This window comes from Pyricularia oryzae, chromosome 5 (assembly GCF_000002495.2).
Source record: "Pyricularia oryzae 70-15 chromosome 5, whole genome shotgun sequence".
Lineage (NCBI taxonomy): Eukaryota > Fungi > Ascomycota > Sordariomycetes > Magnaporthales > Pyriculariaceae > Pyricularia > Pyricularia oryzae.
In genome coordinates this window covers 2823715-2839298 of record NC_017852.1, presented here as the reverse complement: position 1 = coordinate 2839298, position 15584 = coordinate 2823715, and the positions used below count along the sequence as shown (strand labels likewise).

Below are 15584 nucleotides of genomic sequence, written 5' to 3'. Positions count from 1 at the left end.
TCATGGTGGGGTTCTGGTGTGGCGCAGATGTCATTGAGGCGTTCGAGGTTGTGCCAACCCTTGCTCGAGTTGGAAGGACTGATGACGCCGCCAGCTACGGCTTGGCGCTGGGCCTCATGGGGGAGCAATTACGAGCCGGACGGAAGTCATGTCCACATCGTTGGAACCAGACCGAAACCAACACCTTTTCCTTGTCTGAATCCCAAATCGAGCTCATCGGGCTGTAATTTCGGAGCGCATCTCTTTCGTTCATTCACAGAGTTTCGCAAGTACTGAACAACAATCCTTTCCTTGATTCTAAGTATTCGGGCGAGCTCGGTTCGATTCCAAAGCTCCCTTGCCAACCTTGGCACCACCCCCCCATTTACCTCAATCAGCTGCCAACCTCAACTGCCAAAACCCAGCTAGTTACATCACAGCTACGACATTCGAAGCACTGCAGCCGACAAGACTATAGACAGGAAGCCATCAAGGTTTCGGATCATCACAATATAGGCGCCATTGGAACCACCTCAAGCAAATAGAGGAACGACAGCTGGTATCGCCACGCTCATAGTCGCCCATCATGTTCCGAGCACAGGCGACAACGCCGTACGACACGGCCATCGGTATGCATACATGCGCCGACACTCCAGATATTTTTGGTGACTTCATAAGATGTGATACTAACAACAGAGCGCATTTCGTGCTATAGCCAAGGCGACGGACGAAAATCTGACCTCGGAAGACTGGGGCGCCATCATGGAGGTTTGCGACCGAGTGGCCGGAGATGACAACGGAGCAAAGGAGGCCGTCCAGGCCCTGATAAGACGACTCGCACACAGAAATGCCAATGTGCAACTCTATACGCTAGAGGTTCGTAGCTTCTTCTGCCAACTGGAGGGAGAGCGCGCAGCTTTTGGAAATCGTACACTGTTAACTCGCAGCTCATCCGACATAACCAGGTCGCCAACGCCCTCAGCCAAAACTGCGGCAAGCCCATGCACCGTGAGCTGGCATCGCGCGCCTTCACCGAGGCGCTGCTCAAGCTAGCCAACGAACGCAACACCCACAACCAGGTCAAGGCCAAGATACTGGAGGGCACCAAGGAGTGGTCCGACATGTTCAAAGACGACGCCGACCTCGGCATCATGTACGACGCCTACTACAGGCTAAAGCAGACCAACCCGCAACTGCAGCCGCCCTCTGCGCCGCAGAAGAACTCGCTCACCGACGTGGACCGCCAGAAGGAGGAGGAGGAACTGCAGATAGCCCTCAAGCTGTCGCTGCAAGAAGAGGAGCGCAAGAAGCAGCAGACCCCGGCCGGCCCGTCAGGAGCTGCCGGCCCATCATCTTCATCCGCTCCGGACCAGGCCGGAACACCCAGCGGTCAGGGTGCCGATGCGGGAGCTGGGGCTGCTGCGGTGCCGCTACAGCCGACTGGCACGGGGACCACGGCGGCGACCGTATCAAGGGTGCGGGCGCTGTACGACTTTGTACCATCCGAGGACGGCGAGCTAGAGTTCAAAAAGGGCGACGTCATCGCAGTCCTCGAGTCTGTGTACAAGGACTGGTGGCGCGGTTCGCTGAAGGGCAAGACGGGTATCTTCCCCCTTAATTACGTCGAGAAGCTGGCAGACCCGACGCCAGACGAATTGCAGCGCGAGGCGCAAATGGAGGCCGAGGTATTTTCCGAGATCAAGAACGTCGAGAAGCTGTTGACGCTCCTGAGCACATCCTCCAAGGACGAGGACAGCGAAGAAATAGCCGTGAGCAATCCCCCCTGACTACAAACGTGGTAGACTGCAAATACTGATATTTGTCTTGTTACTCTTTGCAGAAGCTGTACCAGCAAACGTCGGCTATCCGTCCCAAGCTGATCAAACTTATAGAGAAATATTCACAGAAGAAAGGTAGGCCCGGAAATGAAAGACGATTGATTAATCTTTCAAGATTCAAGGCTGACATAATATGTTCAAGACGATTTCACGCAACTCAATGAGAAATTTATCAAAGCACGGCGGGATTATGAGGCGCTGCTGGAGACCTCCATGTCACACCCGCCCCAGCCTAGCTACCACCAATACGCAGTTCGTCCTCAAGGATATGGTGGATCTCCGACCCCTTACCCTACTCAAGGTCCGCCACAGCAGGATCCTCAGAGATTCTACCCTCCTGGTCCTCACCCAGGTAAGCCAGCAGCACGCATATGAAGCCAGCCTTTCAAAATCTCAGTAAGGCCTGAATCAAGTCTAACTACCCCATACAGACCAGTATCCTCCTTCTTCACCTTCACCGCATTTGCAACGTCCGGGTGGAACACCTGGCCCCGGTGCCCAAGCACCTTTCTATGTAGCAGGTGCTGAGGTTCCGTCGCACGGTGGCCCTCACCCCAACCAGAACTTCCCTCCGAGGGATCCAGGCCAACGCATCCCCTCGGCAGGGAAGCAACCGGCCCGTCTCCAAACCCAGCAGGCATCCTCTTCGCCGCCCCCAAGTGCTCCTTATGCGGCGTACTCGCAGCCACCAGCTCAGCAAGGGTCCTACGGCAACCCTCAAGAGCTTTCGACCTCGGCTTACGATTCCCCAGTAGCCTCACACCCACACCCCAACCCCCTGGGCTCCAACGCCCCATTTGCCCCAGCAACTTACCCAGCGGAAGAGCGATACGGTACACCATCGGCCGCGCCTGCTCCTCTGAACCCTGGGGGTGGTCAACAGCAGCCGTATCAGTATAACAGCTACCAGAACCAAACTCCGCCGCAACCAGCCAACACGCAACCGCCGCAAGGAGGCATGTATTCAGGCCAGGGCTACAATGATTCGTCTGACGCCGTTGGCAATGTCCCGCCACAGCCCACCTCCGCCGCGCCGCCGCCCCCGGTCCCGGGCTCTCAGCGAGTCCACTCCCCGGTTTACGGCGGTCCGCCAGGTGCAGCTGACTCGCGCTTCTCGTTGCCCAGCCGCATGGGACCGGGTGCACCCTCAGCACCGCTGGGCGGGCCTAGCTCCCCCGGTGAGCAGCCGCAGTACAAGGCATACGTGCCACCTGGATCATCGGGGCCCAGCGCTCCAAGTGCACCAAGCGTCCCTGCTGATTACTACAGGCAACCCGGAGGTACTGCGAACTACTAGTAATAATGATGAGATGGAGTGGACGTCAAGACCTCGTTTCTTTGTTTGATTTCAAGAATGGGGCACGAGGCGCCCCCGTTTAGTTATTAGGTATCTGGCGTGTTGACTAGTTTGAGATGTAATGCTAGCACTTAGAATGTACTGTGGATGAAGCATTCATATTTGTATCAACCAACGCAAGAGCTAGGTTTGATAAACGTAGAAACCCACATGAGCTCCGTTCATGAAGAAACTAGTTATTGCCAGTCAAATATTGTAATGGTCCTTCTTTGCGTCGCTCAGTTCTATTGATCGTTGCTCCCCACTTCAGGTACATTTTCGGCACCCTTAGAGCCCTGAGGCTATCTATCTTGTCCTTGGTCAAAGCTATGTCACTTTGTCTCCTTTCAGCATCAGTTCCGTGATGGTCCTCAGCTCAGAGTGCTTGCCTTGGGAAAACCAATCCACGCCAAAAGAGATGTGACTGACATTGTCAACCTTGCAATCTCAGTCGCGGAACGGCTGGTAGTTGCAGCATATTGAAACGTTCTTATTCAATATCATCACCGGTTGGGTGGGTGGGTTTTAATAATGCAAAGCGACCGCTCGCTATCCGGAAGTAAGCGCTGCATAGCCTGGCCTTGTGGACGAACCTCTTGTACCTTGAGCAAAATGTACATCGCCAACTTCAAGCTCAGCAATTCATTGTATAATAAATCCAGTCTCTCTTATATGCCAAAGAATTCAAGTATACATGGACTTACGAGCTTTTCAGGATGGGGGTATTCGTAGTCAGAAAGCTCATAATGAACAAAAAAAGAAAAGAAAAAAGAAAAAGTTGCAACTCAGCCTACCCAACGTAGGAAGGGGTGTCTAGCCGTCGTCAAATTTAGTTAATAACGAAAAGAATCAAGCTTTTTTACTATCACCTCTCCCTCTAGCTCTTCCTCTCGACCTCCTGCCGGGTCCCTTTTGGTCAGCAGCAGGACCTTCCGCAGGCGAAGATGTGCCCCCGGCTGGCGCTGCTGCGGAGCCTCCTCGGCTTTTGCCACCGGACCGACCTCCTCGTCGACCGCGGCCGCCCCTTGCGCCCTCCGAAGATCCTTCTCCGTTGGCGCCCTTGTCACGGGCGGCCAAGAGAGCGGCCCTCCGTCGTTCCTCTTCCTGAATCCGTTGGCTTTCCTGATCCCACCATGATTGGAACTCCTGCTCCTGCTGAATCTCCTGAAGGCTGCGTTTGGCCACAGCTTCCTTGACAAGTTCTTGCTCGCGCCGCTGCTGCCCGATGATGTCCGCCATGCTGAGACCCAACGTCGGCTCCGCTTTCTGGTTCTTGTGTTGCTTCATGTACGACTTGGAATGTGGGACAAGGGGTGAGGACGACGGCTGCGGTGAACGGCCTTCTAGACCCTTGGGTGTTCGCGACTGGCCAGCGAATCGGGTGTCGGGGGAGGCCGTGCGGCGTTGGGCTGGCTTGGGCGACGACTCGGCGGCGACAAAAGGTTTGGCCATGGAGGCTGCTGCAGATGCTGGTGGCGTATGCTTTTCCGCTGCGGTCACGTCTTTCAAACTGACCTTGGTTGTTGCTGGTGTGGGCTTCCACGGAGAACCTCTGTCTTTCTGACCTGGAACTGCTTCCCATGGGGTTTTGTTGGGCTGGTTGGCCTCCTGGGCAAGCAAGGCAGCTTGCATCTGCTGCTGATGTTTCTTGCGTTCTTTCTGTGACATTTTCTGAGGTTGAGACACATTCGCCGTAGCAGCTTTGACATTCGCCTCTTTCTGCTTCTGAGCGGCTAGCCCTGCAGACAAGGCTGAAGTTGTATTCATGGAATCCTCGCTCATTATATCACGGAGATCCAGCTTGGACGTAACCAGTGGCTTTTGCTGCCATGGACTTCCAGTCTTGGTCAATGGGCTAGCATTTATCGGGCTTGGTGAGATAGTAATATCGACCCGCCCAGCTGGTGTATGGATACTTGAGGAAGATCTGTGGGCTGCTGGTCGCCTTGGGGTTGAAACAATCGATGGGTCTTCAGATCTGCTGAAACTTGGTTGCTGCTGCTGCTTGCCGCCGGGGCTTAGTACTCCGTCATCATCTTCGTCCATAGCGAACATGAGGTCTGCCGTGGATACTTTTGGCCTCAACGATGGACTGAAAGGCTCGTTGCGTGTCGACTTTCTCTTCCCCTTGTCTGGCGTGGATGTTGTCATGGTTCCATCATCGAGGCTTCCCACTCTGCCCTTGAAAGACGCAGAGAGCTTCCTATCATCTTCTTTCTGGCTAGCCTTGTAGGCCATTTCCTTCACTCTCACCATCCTTTCTTCTTCGATATCGGTCGCAAGATCGGTATATGTCTCAAGGAGACGCTGCTCTGAGTCACACTTGGAGGCGTGATTAGCCTGGTTGACCTTAACCTGTTCGTCGAGCTCCTGGAGAACATCCTCTTCCAAGTCGTCCAACAGATGATTCTCCAACATCGTCTCCATTTGTGTGCAAATATAATTCCAGCCGGCTTCCTTGAAGTTGGTGACAGAGCAAGGGCTGATTTCGTTGAGTAGATGGGCAATTGTCCTCGTGGTCACGAAGCCACCCATTACTTTCTGACAAATTTCAGACAGGCGATCCAGCATGAGCTCGTTGGCCATTGCCATGACGTCCATTATCAAGTCGGTAAAGTCATCAAAGCTGGCTGCGACTGCCTCATCGAATAGTTCTGTTCCGGCATCAGAATAAAGATATCGCAAAACGTATTCGAACGGCTCTCGCTCAAAGTGTTTCAGGTCGATTTTGACAGGCTCGGCGACGGCAGCGTCGTCACGCCGGCCCGTTAGCCACATGCCGGCTGAGCGACCGTTGTAAAGACCCTCGAAGTAAGGACAGCGTTGACAGAGCAGTGAGCTATGTGCAGCAACCTCGCCCCCTTCGAGCTCGAGCAGGATGTCACCGTCATCAAAGAATGATGGCTCTTTAATGGCCGTACCTAGATCGTCTGCCAGTGACCGATTTGGATCATTTTGCAGTCTAGCCGCCGCCTCGAGCGGTGCGATACCAAGCCGTGCTGCGACTTTCATCAATTCGACGCGCTGCTGACGGGATGCTTGCGTCAAAGATGGAGATGGCTGGCGAATGTTCCAGGCAGGCGCAATTCGGTCAGTATAGGCGAAGAGGATAAGGTTGAGTACTGTCGAAAGCTCCAAACTCTCGAGTTGTATGCAAGCCTTGCCATCCATGTCCTCAATGGCTAGGCAATCTGCTATGGTGTGAGCTCCATGGCTACGATACGCAGCGAGTGCGGCGCGTATCGTTGGGCTTCTGGCAGACATAAGCCAGCCGTGAACAGGTACTTTGAGATCTGGGCATGACGAAGATGATATCCAGATGTCTGCTCCTTCCAGATCATTGCTCGTGAACGAATCCAAGTGGTGCGCTAGGTCTGCATTAGGGTCAGAGGACTGGAGCATCGCCACAATAGCTCTTCCGGTGTCTGAGTCATCTTCTGAGAACCTCTTGGGGAGTAGTTTGGCCGCCATTGCATTGTCAAACTTAGGCTTCAATGCAACAAGTCCACGCAATGGCAACAACGCATCGAGATCTTCCCATATCTCCTGGCGGCCCACGCCCAACTGCTTCATTACGCTCGAGTCTCTGCGAACGGCCGCAAAGGCGCCCGAAGGGGAGCTACGGACAGTGACGACCCTGGTGATGTAAGGCACTCGTTGGAACTTATAGTCCTTCCGCTTGGCTCCTACACCAGCATAGGCATCCTTTGCCGTTGCCCTCTTGACTCGCCGCCATACTGCACCAGATTTGGTGGCGATGATGACCGAGCCATGGTCACCAACCCCGACGGATTTAACGCCGTCTTTCCATGCCCTCCAGATGCATTGCGGCTGACTGACGGAGCCTTTGATCTTGGCAGGATTCGTCGTCGAAGCCGATGAACTCACGTCGGCGTTGTGGTTCAAGCCCATGACAAAAAGATCACCCCGGCCCGTGACCGCTGCGATCGTTTCGCCGCCCGAGGTGATGTGACAAATCCTTTGACCCTTGCTGGCTGCAGCGTCGTAGCCTAAAACCACTGCAGGATTCGAGATGTGGTATGTGGCAAATGGATCGATCTCCGGGAATTTGACCATGTTGTATCCGTAGTTGGTGAACACACAAACTATGTGATTGGCGAGCAGCACAGTCGTGGCCTTGTCTATGGCTGATACCATGACTATCGGGGCCGAGAATAACGAGGCTGCTACCTTGCGTGGTGTTTGCTGCACTTCCAGTGATCTCGAATCGGCGTCCATCAGAGCAAGCTGTCCCGAATTCTTGCCCCAACAGAACACCGAATTGGTTGTGTGGGCAACGGAGTGTATGGCAGAGGCAGATACACCAATCACAACCTCCTTCTTCAGCGCACCGAAAACTTGTTTTGGTGCCAGACTCATGGGTTCTTCGTCCTTCTTTGCTGGAGGCGGAAGAGCATATCCAAGCTGAGAATAAGCGTTTGAGCCCCATGTCCAAAGTTCGCCTTTGTCTGTGACCGCCATTGTATGGTCTTGTCCGAGCACAACTTGCGTAACTTTCCGGTCAGCGAGGGCCCCTTGAACTGGCACATATGTGAACCTGACGCGCTGATCGTCGCTTAGGCCAAGCCTTCCACCACGACCAACGCCGCAGATGTAAAGGTTGGATACAGGATCCGTCGTTATGACTGCGCTATGGAACTTTGAAAGCACCACATTGTGTACAATAATTGGGCGGGTGAGTATCATGGCTGGAAGTTCCTCAAGCTTCGGGAATTGCGTTTGCTCGAGCCCGGCCTTTTCCAAGTACTGGGCATAGAACCTGTATAGGAGATGATCCGGACGGCGGAGGTGCAGCCTCTCTGGGTATTGCCGATCGGACTCATCACCAACACCGAGTGACATATTTTTATTACTGCCGAATGAGAACAGTTCGTCTCCATCTGTCAGGTCTTGCAGTCCGGCATTGCCCCTGAACAAATCAAAAGTCAGAACCAAATTTCCATTTTCTTAAAGCCCAAAGATCAAAATTCGAGTTATTGAAAAGGAGAGAAAGACTAACGAGGTGGGCTGATGGGCCGGATACTCCTCACTGTCTGATCCAGCGCCATCCTCAGTGGAGTCGCCAGCATCATTACTATCTGGAATAGTGCCAGTAAATTCGAGGTCCGCATCGCCGATTGTGGTGGCGAAGAGGTCAAACGGACTGTTTCCTTCGTGATCCTTGGTCTTGATAAGCTGGCCTATGCGACTGATCGAGGCAGCAGCCCCGCCGGCCTTGTAAACGCCTTCAGTAATATCCCTCCGCTCTTTCGCTAGCAGCATGCGCGCAACTGATATGTTCCCGTAGTAGAGCGCCCGGTGGAGGGCATTCCAGCCACTCTCAGGGTCTTGGGCATATATGTCGATGGCAGGGTGGTCGAGCAGAGCGCGGACAAAGGCAAGGGCGTTCTCAGATGCAGAAGATGCAGCGCGCAGCAATAGGGTCAGTCCCATGTAATCCCGGCTGTTGACCTCGGCCTTCCCAATTCCTGATGCGCCACCTCCGGGTCCCCCGAACGGCATTGAGGACTTGCGGGCCTTGTTGGGAGTCGCAACGGTGCGAGGAGATGTACCGAGAGCATTGGGACTCCCCGCACCCCCGCTACCACCTCCAGCCCCGCCCCCTAAGCTCGCCCTGTGCGATGTAGCGTGATTGGTGTGGCCGCTGGGGGCGAGCAGACGCCGAAAACGGTCGACATCGTTTTGCCAGTAAGCTCTCCAAAGTAGGTGACTCATGAGTTGTTGGGGTTTTCGAGTCGGTCGAGCGGTGGGAGACTGCCCGACACTTCAGAGTTGCGCCTCGCTGTGAGCCTCGAGCGGACCACGGCGTATTTAAAGGCGCAAGCTGTTGAAGTGGCAAGGGAAGGTCACCACGGGATCGTTGGGAGGGGTCGGAGCTTTGGGGGTGCTGCCGAATTTGATGAGTTTCCGGTCAGCGACAGTCGATGGGTTCGGTCGGCAGTCTCAGGAAGAGGTTTCGAGAAGAATTTGTAGTGCTTCCTCCTGGTTGAATATCGAGTTTTATAGATGCGGGATTTACTTATGCTCGGTGGTTTGCAGCGCGGAATTTTGTGTTGTTCAGCAGAGCGATTTAGTGAAATGTGTCTCTCTGTCTAGTAGTGTGTGTGTGAGTGAGTGCGTGTCAAAGCAAGCTATGGTGCGCACTATCGCGATTGCTGTGGCCAATCAGCTCACGTACAGTATCGGCGTGGGATAAACGGAGGCTTGCACACGTTCCTGGAGACCTTCCAAAACTTATTTACGAGGCCAACTTTTCGAAGAGGGGTAGGTCAAACAATTCAAGTCAGTTCGAAGTTCATAAGCCGTGACTCGGTATAATTTAGCTCTACATTTTCCCAGATTCATTCGCTAGGCACGGCAGCTTCGCTGTATGCACGAACACTGCGCCTTACATTTCTTTGCACAGCTGAAATTGTCGCACACGGTGGCAGAAGCCCTCAATGACGTGCACCATTTGAGAGCTCCGATATGCGGGGGCGTCGGGTTAACAAGCACTATGGGTCCGGGGTACCTTTAGGAGTAAAGGGAGCATTTGGTCCGTCCATATCACCTCACAAATTTGTGTGGTAATCTCGCAGATATATATAATCACTCGAGACTTGCGGAAGGCTTCTAGTCGATACAGCGAGAGGGTGCTATCGTCTAACCTTGAAACTTCAAGAGATACACCGGAACCGTACAGTAGGTAGCCTCACCTTGCTCGGAGCTTGGAGGTGGCTTAAAATCGTACCCAACGTTTACGGATAGATCTCGCGACTGTCAAGGAGCAGCATCCACTGGGCTTGGCAAATCGGTCTAGTGGGTCCCTGCAGATAGCATGCCTAACCGTACGCGGTAAGTCCAGGAGCAGGGTTTACCCATTGCATGTGCGCGGAAACAAATTCACGCTGCGATTGTCGGATTGAATTCCAATCCACCTCACCGGTTACAAAAGCAACAAATCGCGGTCCAACCTACACAAACAGCCGCAAATTGTCGCGCGAGATCTTTAAGAAACCCCGCTATACGAAACTCGTTGGTCCGATACAGGAAAGATGTCTTCCGAGAAGCCTCTCCCTTTCATCTACCAGTTTGCGGCTGGTAAGTTTTGTGCAATGCAGTACCAAGAGAGACCCCGATTGGTGATTTGCAGAACAAACAACTGAGCACGCGACCAGCCGAGACTAACCGTTGCGTACCGCTTTATAGGTGCTGTGGCTGGAGTCTCTGAGGTAGGGCAAGCTACTGAAATGTTTTTGCACAATGCATTACAGCTGCATTTAGCTTGCATCGCTCGAATTGATCATTCGCTCATGCTATATTACCCTTAGATTCTGGTTATGTATCCGCTGGATGTCGTGAAGACCCGCATGTGAGTGATGTGCATGTATTTGGCTTCTTCGGAGTCCTTGGGGGCGGTATAGTCTTCAACCGGGTAAACCAGATCCAGATACTTACTGGATTCCAATCCATCAGGCAACTCCAAACTAGTACAGCCGTTGGTTCCGACGCTTACAATGGCACGCTCGATTGCTTCCGTAAGATCATCAAGAACGAGGGCTTCTCGCGGCTTTACCGCGGTATCACCGCCCCCATCTTGATGGAGGCTCCTAAGCGTGCCACCAAGTTTGCCGCCAACGATGAATGGGGCAAGTTCTACCGCAATGCCTTTGGCCAGGAGAAGATGACCCAGGGGCTCTCCGTTCTGACTGGTGCCTCCGCTGGTGCCACTGAGTCTTTTGTCGTTGTTCCATTGTATGTCGAGTCAACTCCGTCGGTACCTCGCTGCCGAACTGGTACTGATGCTGATACTTTCATCCCTAGTGAGTTGATCAAGATTCGACTTCAGGACAAGGTCTCAGCGTCCAAGTACAATGGCCCTGTTGACGTTCTCCTCAAGACCGTTAAGAATGAGGGCCTCCTAGCTTTGTACACCGGATTGGAGTCCACCATGTGGAGACATATCCTGTGGAATGCTGGTTACTTTGGCTGCATTCACCAGGTGCGCCAGTTGTTGCCCAAGGCCGAGACCAAGAAGGGTCAGATGGCTAGCGACATTGTGGCAGGATCAGTAGGAGGAACTGGTAAGTCACTGCTCTTACAGTCACCCAACTGCCCCCTGTGGACTATTGAGACGCAATGTGCGAGTCCATATTCAAGCTAACCTTGGTAACCTACTCCCAAAGTCGGAACCATATTGAACACGTAAGTCCCCATTTCATCTCAATAGCATGTCGCGTGTGTAACAGGATCTTACTGACTATGAATCTACATCTACAGGCCCATGTAAGTCAAGAGTGCATGTTCTCTTACCGCCAATGCGCATAATCTAACATTTTCATCTGTAGGGATGTGGTCAAGTCTCGTATCCAGAACACTACCAAGGTCGCTGGTGTTACTCCCAAGTACAACTGGGCCTGGCCCGCACTTGGGACAGTCATGAGGGAAGAAGGCTTTGCTGCTCTTTACAAAGGTGTGTGTTTATTCTTGTGGTTTTCCTCCAGTCTTGGTATTCCCCAGCTAGGGTTCTTCAAATACACTAACATTATGCAATTAAGGATTCCTTCCCAAGGTTCTGCGTCTTGGCCCCGGAGGTGAGTGAATACAATGTGTTTCTTTTTGACGAGCTATTAGTAAAGCTAACGTGACAACCTCGCAGGTGGTATCTTGTTGGTGGTCTACGGAGGAGTCATGGATTTCTTCAGGAAGATGCGGGACGAGGCGGACTTGAAGAAGGTGTAGGGTTTTCATGCCACGGCATTAATGATATCCCATTACAACCTCGTTCTATCAGCACATTACAGGGGAAACGGTCCCCCTTGTACGAGATTTTGTCCTCATATGGCATGCTTGGGTATTAGACATGCTTGGCTTGGGTATAGAGCCTGTTATCAGATTATCAAGGAGGTTTCCTTCCACTTTATGGCTAAATTTAGAAAGAAGCATAACTTTACACTGTTCAGTGTGTGTTGTTAGGCAAATCGATTGTTTACCAGCACGCACATGCGTCTGCAGGATATAATAAGCTGGATCCCTTACAGGTCTGATAGTTCTCATCACAGAACCTCGGTAAACCCAGGTAAGGTATTTAGCGCCCACCTGCCTGTTTGAGTTTCAAATTTCACCGTTTGCCTTTATGCTAGACTTCATGCGTGTGTCAATCTGTTCGTTTGTTTGCCCTTTCAAGCGATCACCTGCCAATCTGATCGGTCTTGGTACCATTTCTCTTGTCTGTCCTCAGTGGCATCTTTACGATGAGCAGACGACAAGTGAAATACCGAATCTAAGCTGAGCCCAATTTCCCAAAGGCTGTCTTTACAAAATGCCGTGGCAAAGGCATGCTGTGTCAGTTCCTTATATGTTCATACTCAAATACCGCAGGCCCCGATAACTCAATATGCGCCTGCGCCGTCTGTTGAAGACACTACGAACATGTCCACTGCCACGAGGTCGGAAATTACTAGGGAAGTTGGCTGAATACATTGAATGCGGCTTAGTTCACGGGCAAACCCCTGAAAAACATCTTCGCCGAGGCATTTCAAGGGTGGCCTCGCTGAGCGCAAGAGGCGCAAAGAAGCCCAGAGTGCGTTCGTACACGATAACCAGGTTCACGGTATTTATATGTCACTCACGCAGTCCTTTGCTAGTTCAAATATTTAAGCCTACATTATGGAGGCTCACGATGCAGACAGGTTGCTCAGTGGGAGACTGAGGATCCTCATGAATATTTGCTAACTACCTACTCTCATAGGTACCTAGCTAGGGTATTGGTGCACAAATGCAGTTTCTGGGTCACGCATATAAAGAGGTGAATTGCAGTTCAAAATTCTCATGAGAAAATTTGCAAAAGGGGACCCGTAGCTAAAAGACAAACAGCGTGAGGTATTGATTTTGCTTACGGAAATAATTACGCTTCCCATCATGGCCGCCGTTAACCTTGCAGCATAGTGTATGTAATTGTTCCCAGTTATTTACAACCTTTTCTTAAAGGCTTTGATGTTTGACGTTTGTTCCTTCTTGACTATGTGACCTCAAAACTGTAATTATGTCCCTCCCAAACCACGGCCGTGCCGAACGCGGTGCATGTGTGACATGTAGAAGTGCGACCACACAACACAATAGTCTCGCTATTGATGTCCCCGGTACCTAAAGCTATGGGAGACTTTTTCGCCGATAACAGCAACAAAAACGCCGCAACAGACAAAACGATAAGCTGGAGACGCCAAGAATCGAACTCGGGACCTCTTCCATGACTCGGAACTCAGGCTTGTGAAGCTCGAGTTGCTAAGGAAGCATTATACCACTAAACCACATCCCCGGGCTTGATAATATGTTGCTAAGTGTATCGCGAAGGCTCATGCTGGCATAACGACTGGTGCCGAGGCCCAGTCGTTCAACGGAACAAAGGGGTGTCTGGAGAGCGAAACGAACCTTAGCACTACGGGCTGTTTACTATATCTGTGTTCTAATGTGGAGATTGTCAGCCTGCCATTGGTCAACTTCACCAGCCGAACTCGGGTTTCACTGGACGAAAACTTTAGCGTCGATCCAAGCACGTTAAATGAATTATTCGGAAGGTGTGAGTTTTTAACTTCACTACCAACTGACCATGCCACTCCTGCTCCGCTGATGCCTTGCGAGATAGAGACGCGGTTAAGGTAGGGTATGTCACTTGGATTTTGGGTACCTATTAGGAAGTGGCAAACAAAGCAAGAAGAAAGCAAAACAAATTGGTTTTTGTATACTTAATTGACCTCACCAGCCAAGTACAATGCATTAAATGTTATCATGGTTTGTGGCTGTAACGTCGACTAATCAAATGTAATCTTCTTTCCTTGGAAAGACGCATTCTCTTGCGCCTGCTTGGCCTTCTTCTTGGCAAGCCAACTGGGATGCAGAGGACCATCGTCGTCCCGGGTCTTCTTCTCAGGCTTTTTGGTCTCCTCCTGCTTAGGACCCCTACTGCCCTCTCCATCCTTTTTCTGCTGCAGCGGATTTCGTACACCTCTTTTCCACGGCTTGCCGTCGCCCGCGTCCACCGCGCCCCTCTTCGAATCCCACCCAGCCTCCTTTTGCTTGCCGAGGTGTTTGGCTTTGTCCCCGTACTTCTTCTCTGCGAGTGCTTGACGCGCCTTCTGACCTCTGCGGTTCTTTCGAGGTGCTGGTGCCACATCCACATCTGATGCTTCCTCCGATCCGGATATGTAGCCACCCATCAGGGTTGGTAATGCTACCGACTCTACTATCTCGTCATCCTTGATTGGCTTTGCCTTCTTTTCATTCTTTGCCTTTTTGGGTGGCGGTGGTGCTGCATCGGACTCTGAGCTAGACGAGGATGGGATTGTGACTTCGTCATCTTCGGGGTACTCCTCTTCGAGAGCGGAGCCGCTTCCAGGAAGTGATATATCGTCGTCAAAGCTGCTGCGCTGAGCTAGTTGTTTCAAGCGAGCGAGACCCTCGTCGTCTGAGGCTATTTCTTCCTCTGAGGAGCTGCCGCCAAGCATCGCCTCCATTCGATCGATGGTCTCGTCGTCCAGCTCTTCTTCTCCTGATTCATAGCCATCTTCATCCGAAGACGAGTCTTCCTGTTCCTCAGAGGATTGCGCTGCCCGGCGTTTTCGTGTTTCTTCCTTGGGCTTGGCATCGCCCTTAAAGTCCTTCTTTGATGAATTTGACTCGCCCTTTGCCTTGGATTTATCACCAGGCGGTGACACCCCCAGGCTCTGGCATAGGGCAGGAATAGCAGCCGATACGACGGCACGGACCTGATTGCGCTTGTAAAGGGCGCTGGTCACGTTGTGCAGTGCGTGGCGTTCCTCATCTGAGATTTCCGGCTTCGGCACGCCGTTTTTGATGGCTTCCGGAAGCAGCGGTGATTGAGCTGCCGCCTTGACTTTTAACAAAGCCGAACAAAGATGGGCTTGTGCAGCCTGGTGAAGATCCAAAGCCTACAATAAATGATATAGTTCAGCAAAATGTTTACAAAGATCCCGGTCGAGTGATGAGTGCGGAAACAATCAAAATATTACCTTGAGCACCTCAACCTCCTGTTCCAGCCGCTGAATCTTGTCCTGGGGCAGCTTCACATCCTTAACTCGTTTTGCCAGCCGCTGCCTCTCAAAGCCCTTGGCTACTTTAAGCGCCCGGAAGAGCTCTTTGTTGAAGCGCTCAAAGCTCTTGTCAAAACCCTCCTCTTCTGCCCGTTTCCTCTTTGGCATTTTTTTGCGAATTTTCTTTCTGCTTCGTTGAGTTCTTTTTTTATATATTTTATTCTCACATTCATCATTCGGTCGCAGCGATTTGCACGAGACGTACGTCTAAGAAATTTTGAACTGCATGCAAAAGAGTGGGACCAGCTCCTCCAGAAATCCACCAGAAGGCACGACAGTACATAGTACAGTATTCAAACTGTACAACTTTCCAGGTCGCGG

At 52.1% G+C, this 15584-nt stretch overlaps 5 protein-coding genes and 1 non-coding gene across 6 annotated transcripts; 3 read left to right on the top strand and 3 right to left on the bottom strand.

The window, feature by feature from the left end:
- Positions 1–47: 47 nt before the first annotated feature.
- On the top strand, positions 48–3355 carry MGG_00455 (class E vacuolar protein-sorting machinery protein HSE1). Its single transcript, XM_003718564.1, has 6 exons — positions 48–608; positions 695–855; positions 945–1748; positions 1820–1892; positions 1960–2169; positions 2249–3355. Exons 1-6 carry the CDS (start codon positions 566–568, stop codon positions 3112–3114), a joined length of 2157 nt encoding a protein of 718 aa, XP_003718612.1. The 5' UTR covers positions 48–565; the 3' UTR covers positions 3115–3355.
- A 390-nt stretch (positions 3356–3745) lies between these two features.
- Positions 3746–9498, bottom strand: MGG_00456 (BTB domain and ankyrin repeat protein). Its single transcript, XM_003718563.1, has 3 exons — positions 9353–9498; positions 8174–9266; positions 3746–8083 (listed from the first exon to the last, which is right to left on the bottom strand). The coding sequence occupies exons 2-3, from the start codon at positions 8887–8889 to the stop codon at positions 4003–4005; spliced, it is 4797 nt and encodes a 1598-aa protein (XP_003718611.1). The 5' UTR covers positions 8890–9266; positions 9353–9498; the 3' UTR covers positions 3746–4002.
- Positions 9499–10020: 522 nt separating this feature from the next.
- Positions 10021–12170, top strand: MGG_11577 (mitochondrial 2-oxodicarboxylate transporter). The gene is made up of 10 exons (XM_003718562.1): positions 10021–10254; positions 10363–10385; positions 10485–10525; positions 10630–10908; positions 10978–11237; positions 11340–11358; positions 11434–11439; positions 11502–11626; positions 11712–11747; positions 11813–12170. The coding sequence occupies exons 1-10, from the start codon at positions 10209–10211 to the stop codon at positions 11893–11895; spliced, it is 918 nt and encodes a 305-aa protein (XP_003718610.1). The 5' UTR covers positions 10021–10208; the 3' UTR covers positions 11896–12170.
- A 380-nt stretch (positions 12171–12550) lies between these two features.
- MGG_17451 (uncharacterized protein) lies at positions 12551–12916 on the top strand (the record flags this gene model as incomplete). Its single annotated transcript, XM_003718561.1, has 2 exons — positions 12551–12736; positions 12905–12916. 2 exons carry the CDS (start codon positions 12551–12553, stop codon positions 12914–12916), a joined length of 198 nt encoding a protein of 65 aa, XP_003718609.1.
- A 451-nt stretch (positions 12917–13367) lies between these two features.
- On the bottom strand, positions 13368–13471 carry MGG_20239. Its single transcript has one exon. It is a non-coding gene; the product is annotated as a tRNA-Ala (tRNA).
- Positions 13472–13702: 231 nt separating this feature from the next.
- Positions 13703–15459, bottom strand: MGG_00457 (uncharacterized protein). Its single transcript, XM_003718560.1, has 2 exons — positions 15183–15459; positions 13703–15101 (listed from the first exon to the last, which is right to left on the bottom strand). The coding sequence occupies exons 1-2, from the start codon at positions 15369–15371 to the stop codon at positions 13965–13967; spliced, it is 1326 nt and encodes a 441-aa protein (XP_003718608.1). The 5' UTR covers positions 15372–15459; the 3' UTR covers positions 13703–13964.
- Between the last annotated feature and the right edge of the window lie 125 nt (positions 15460–15584).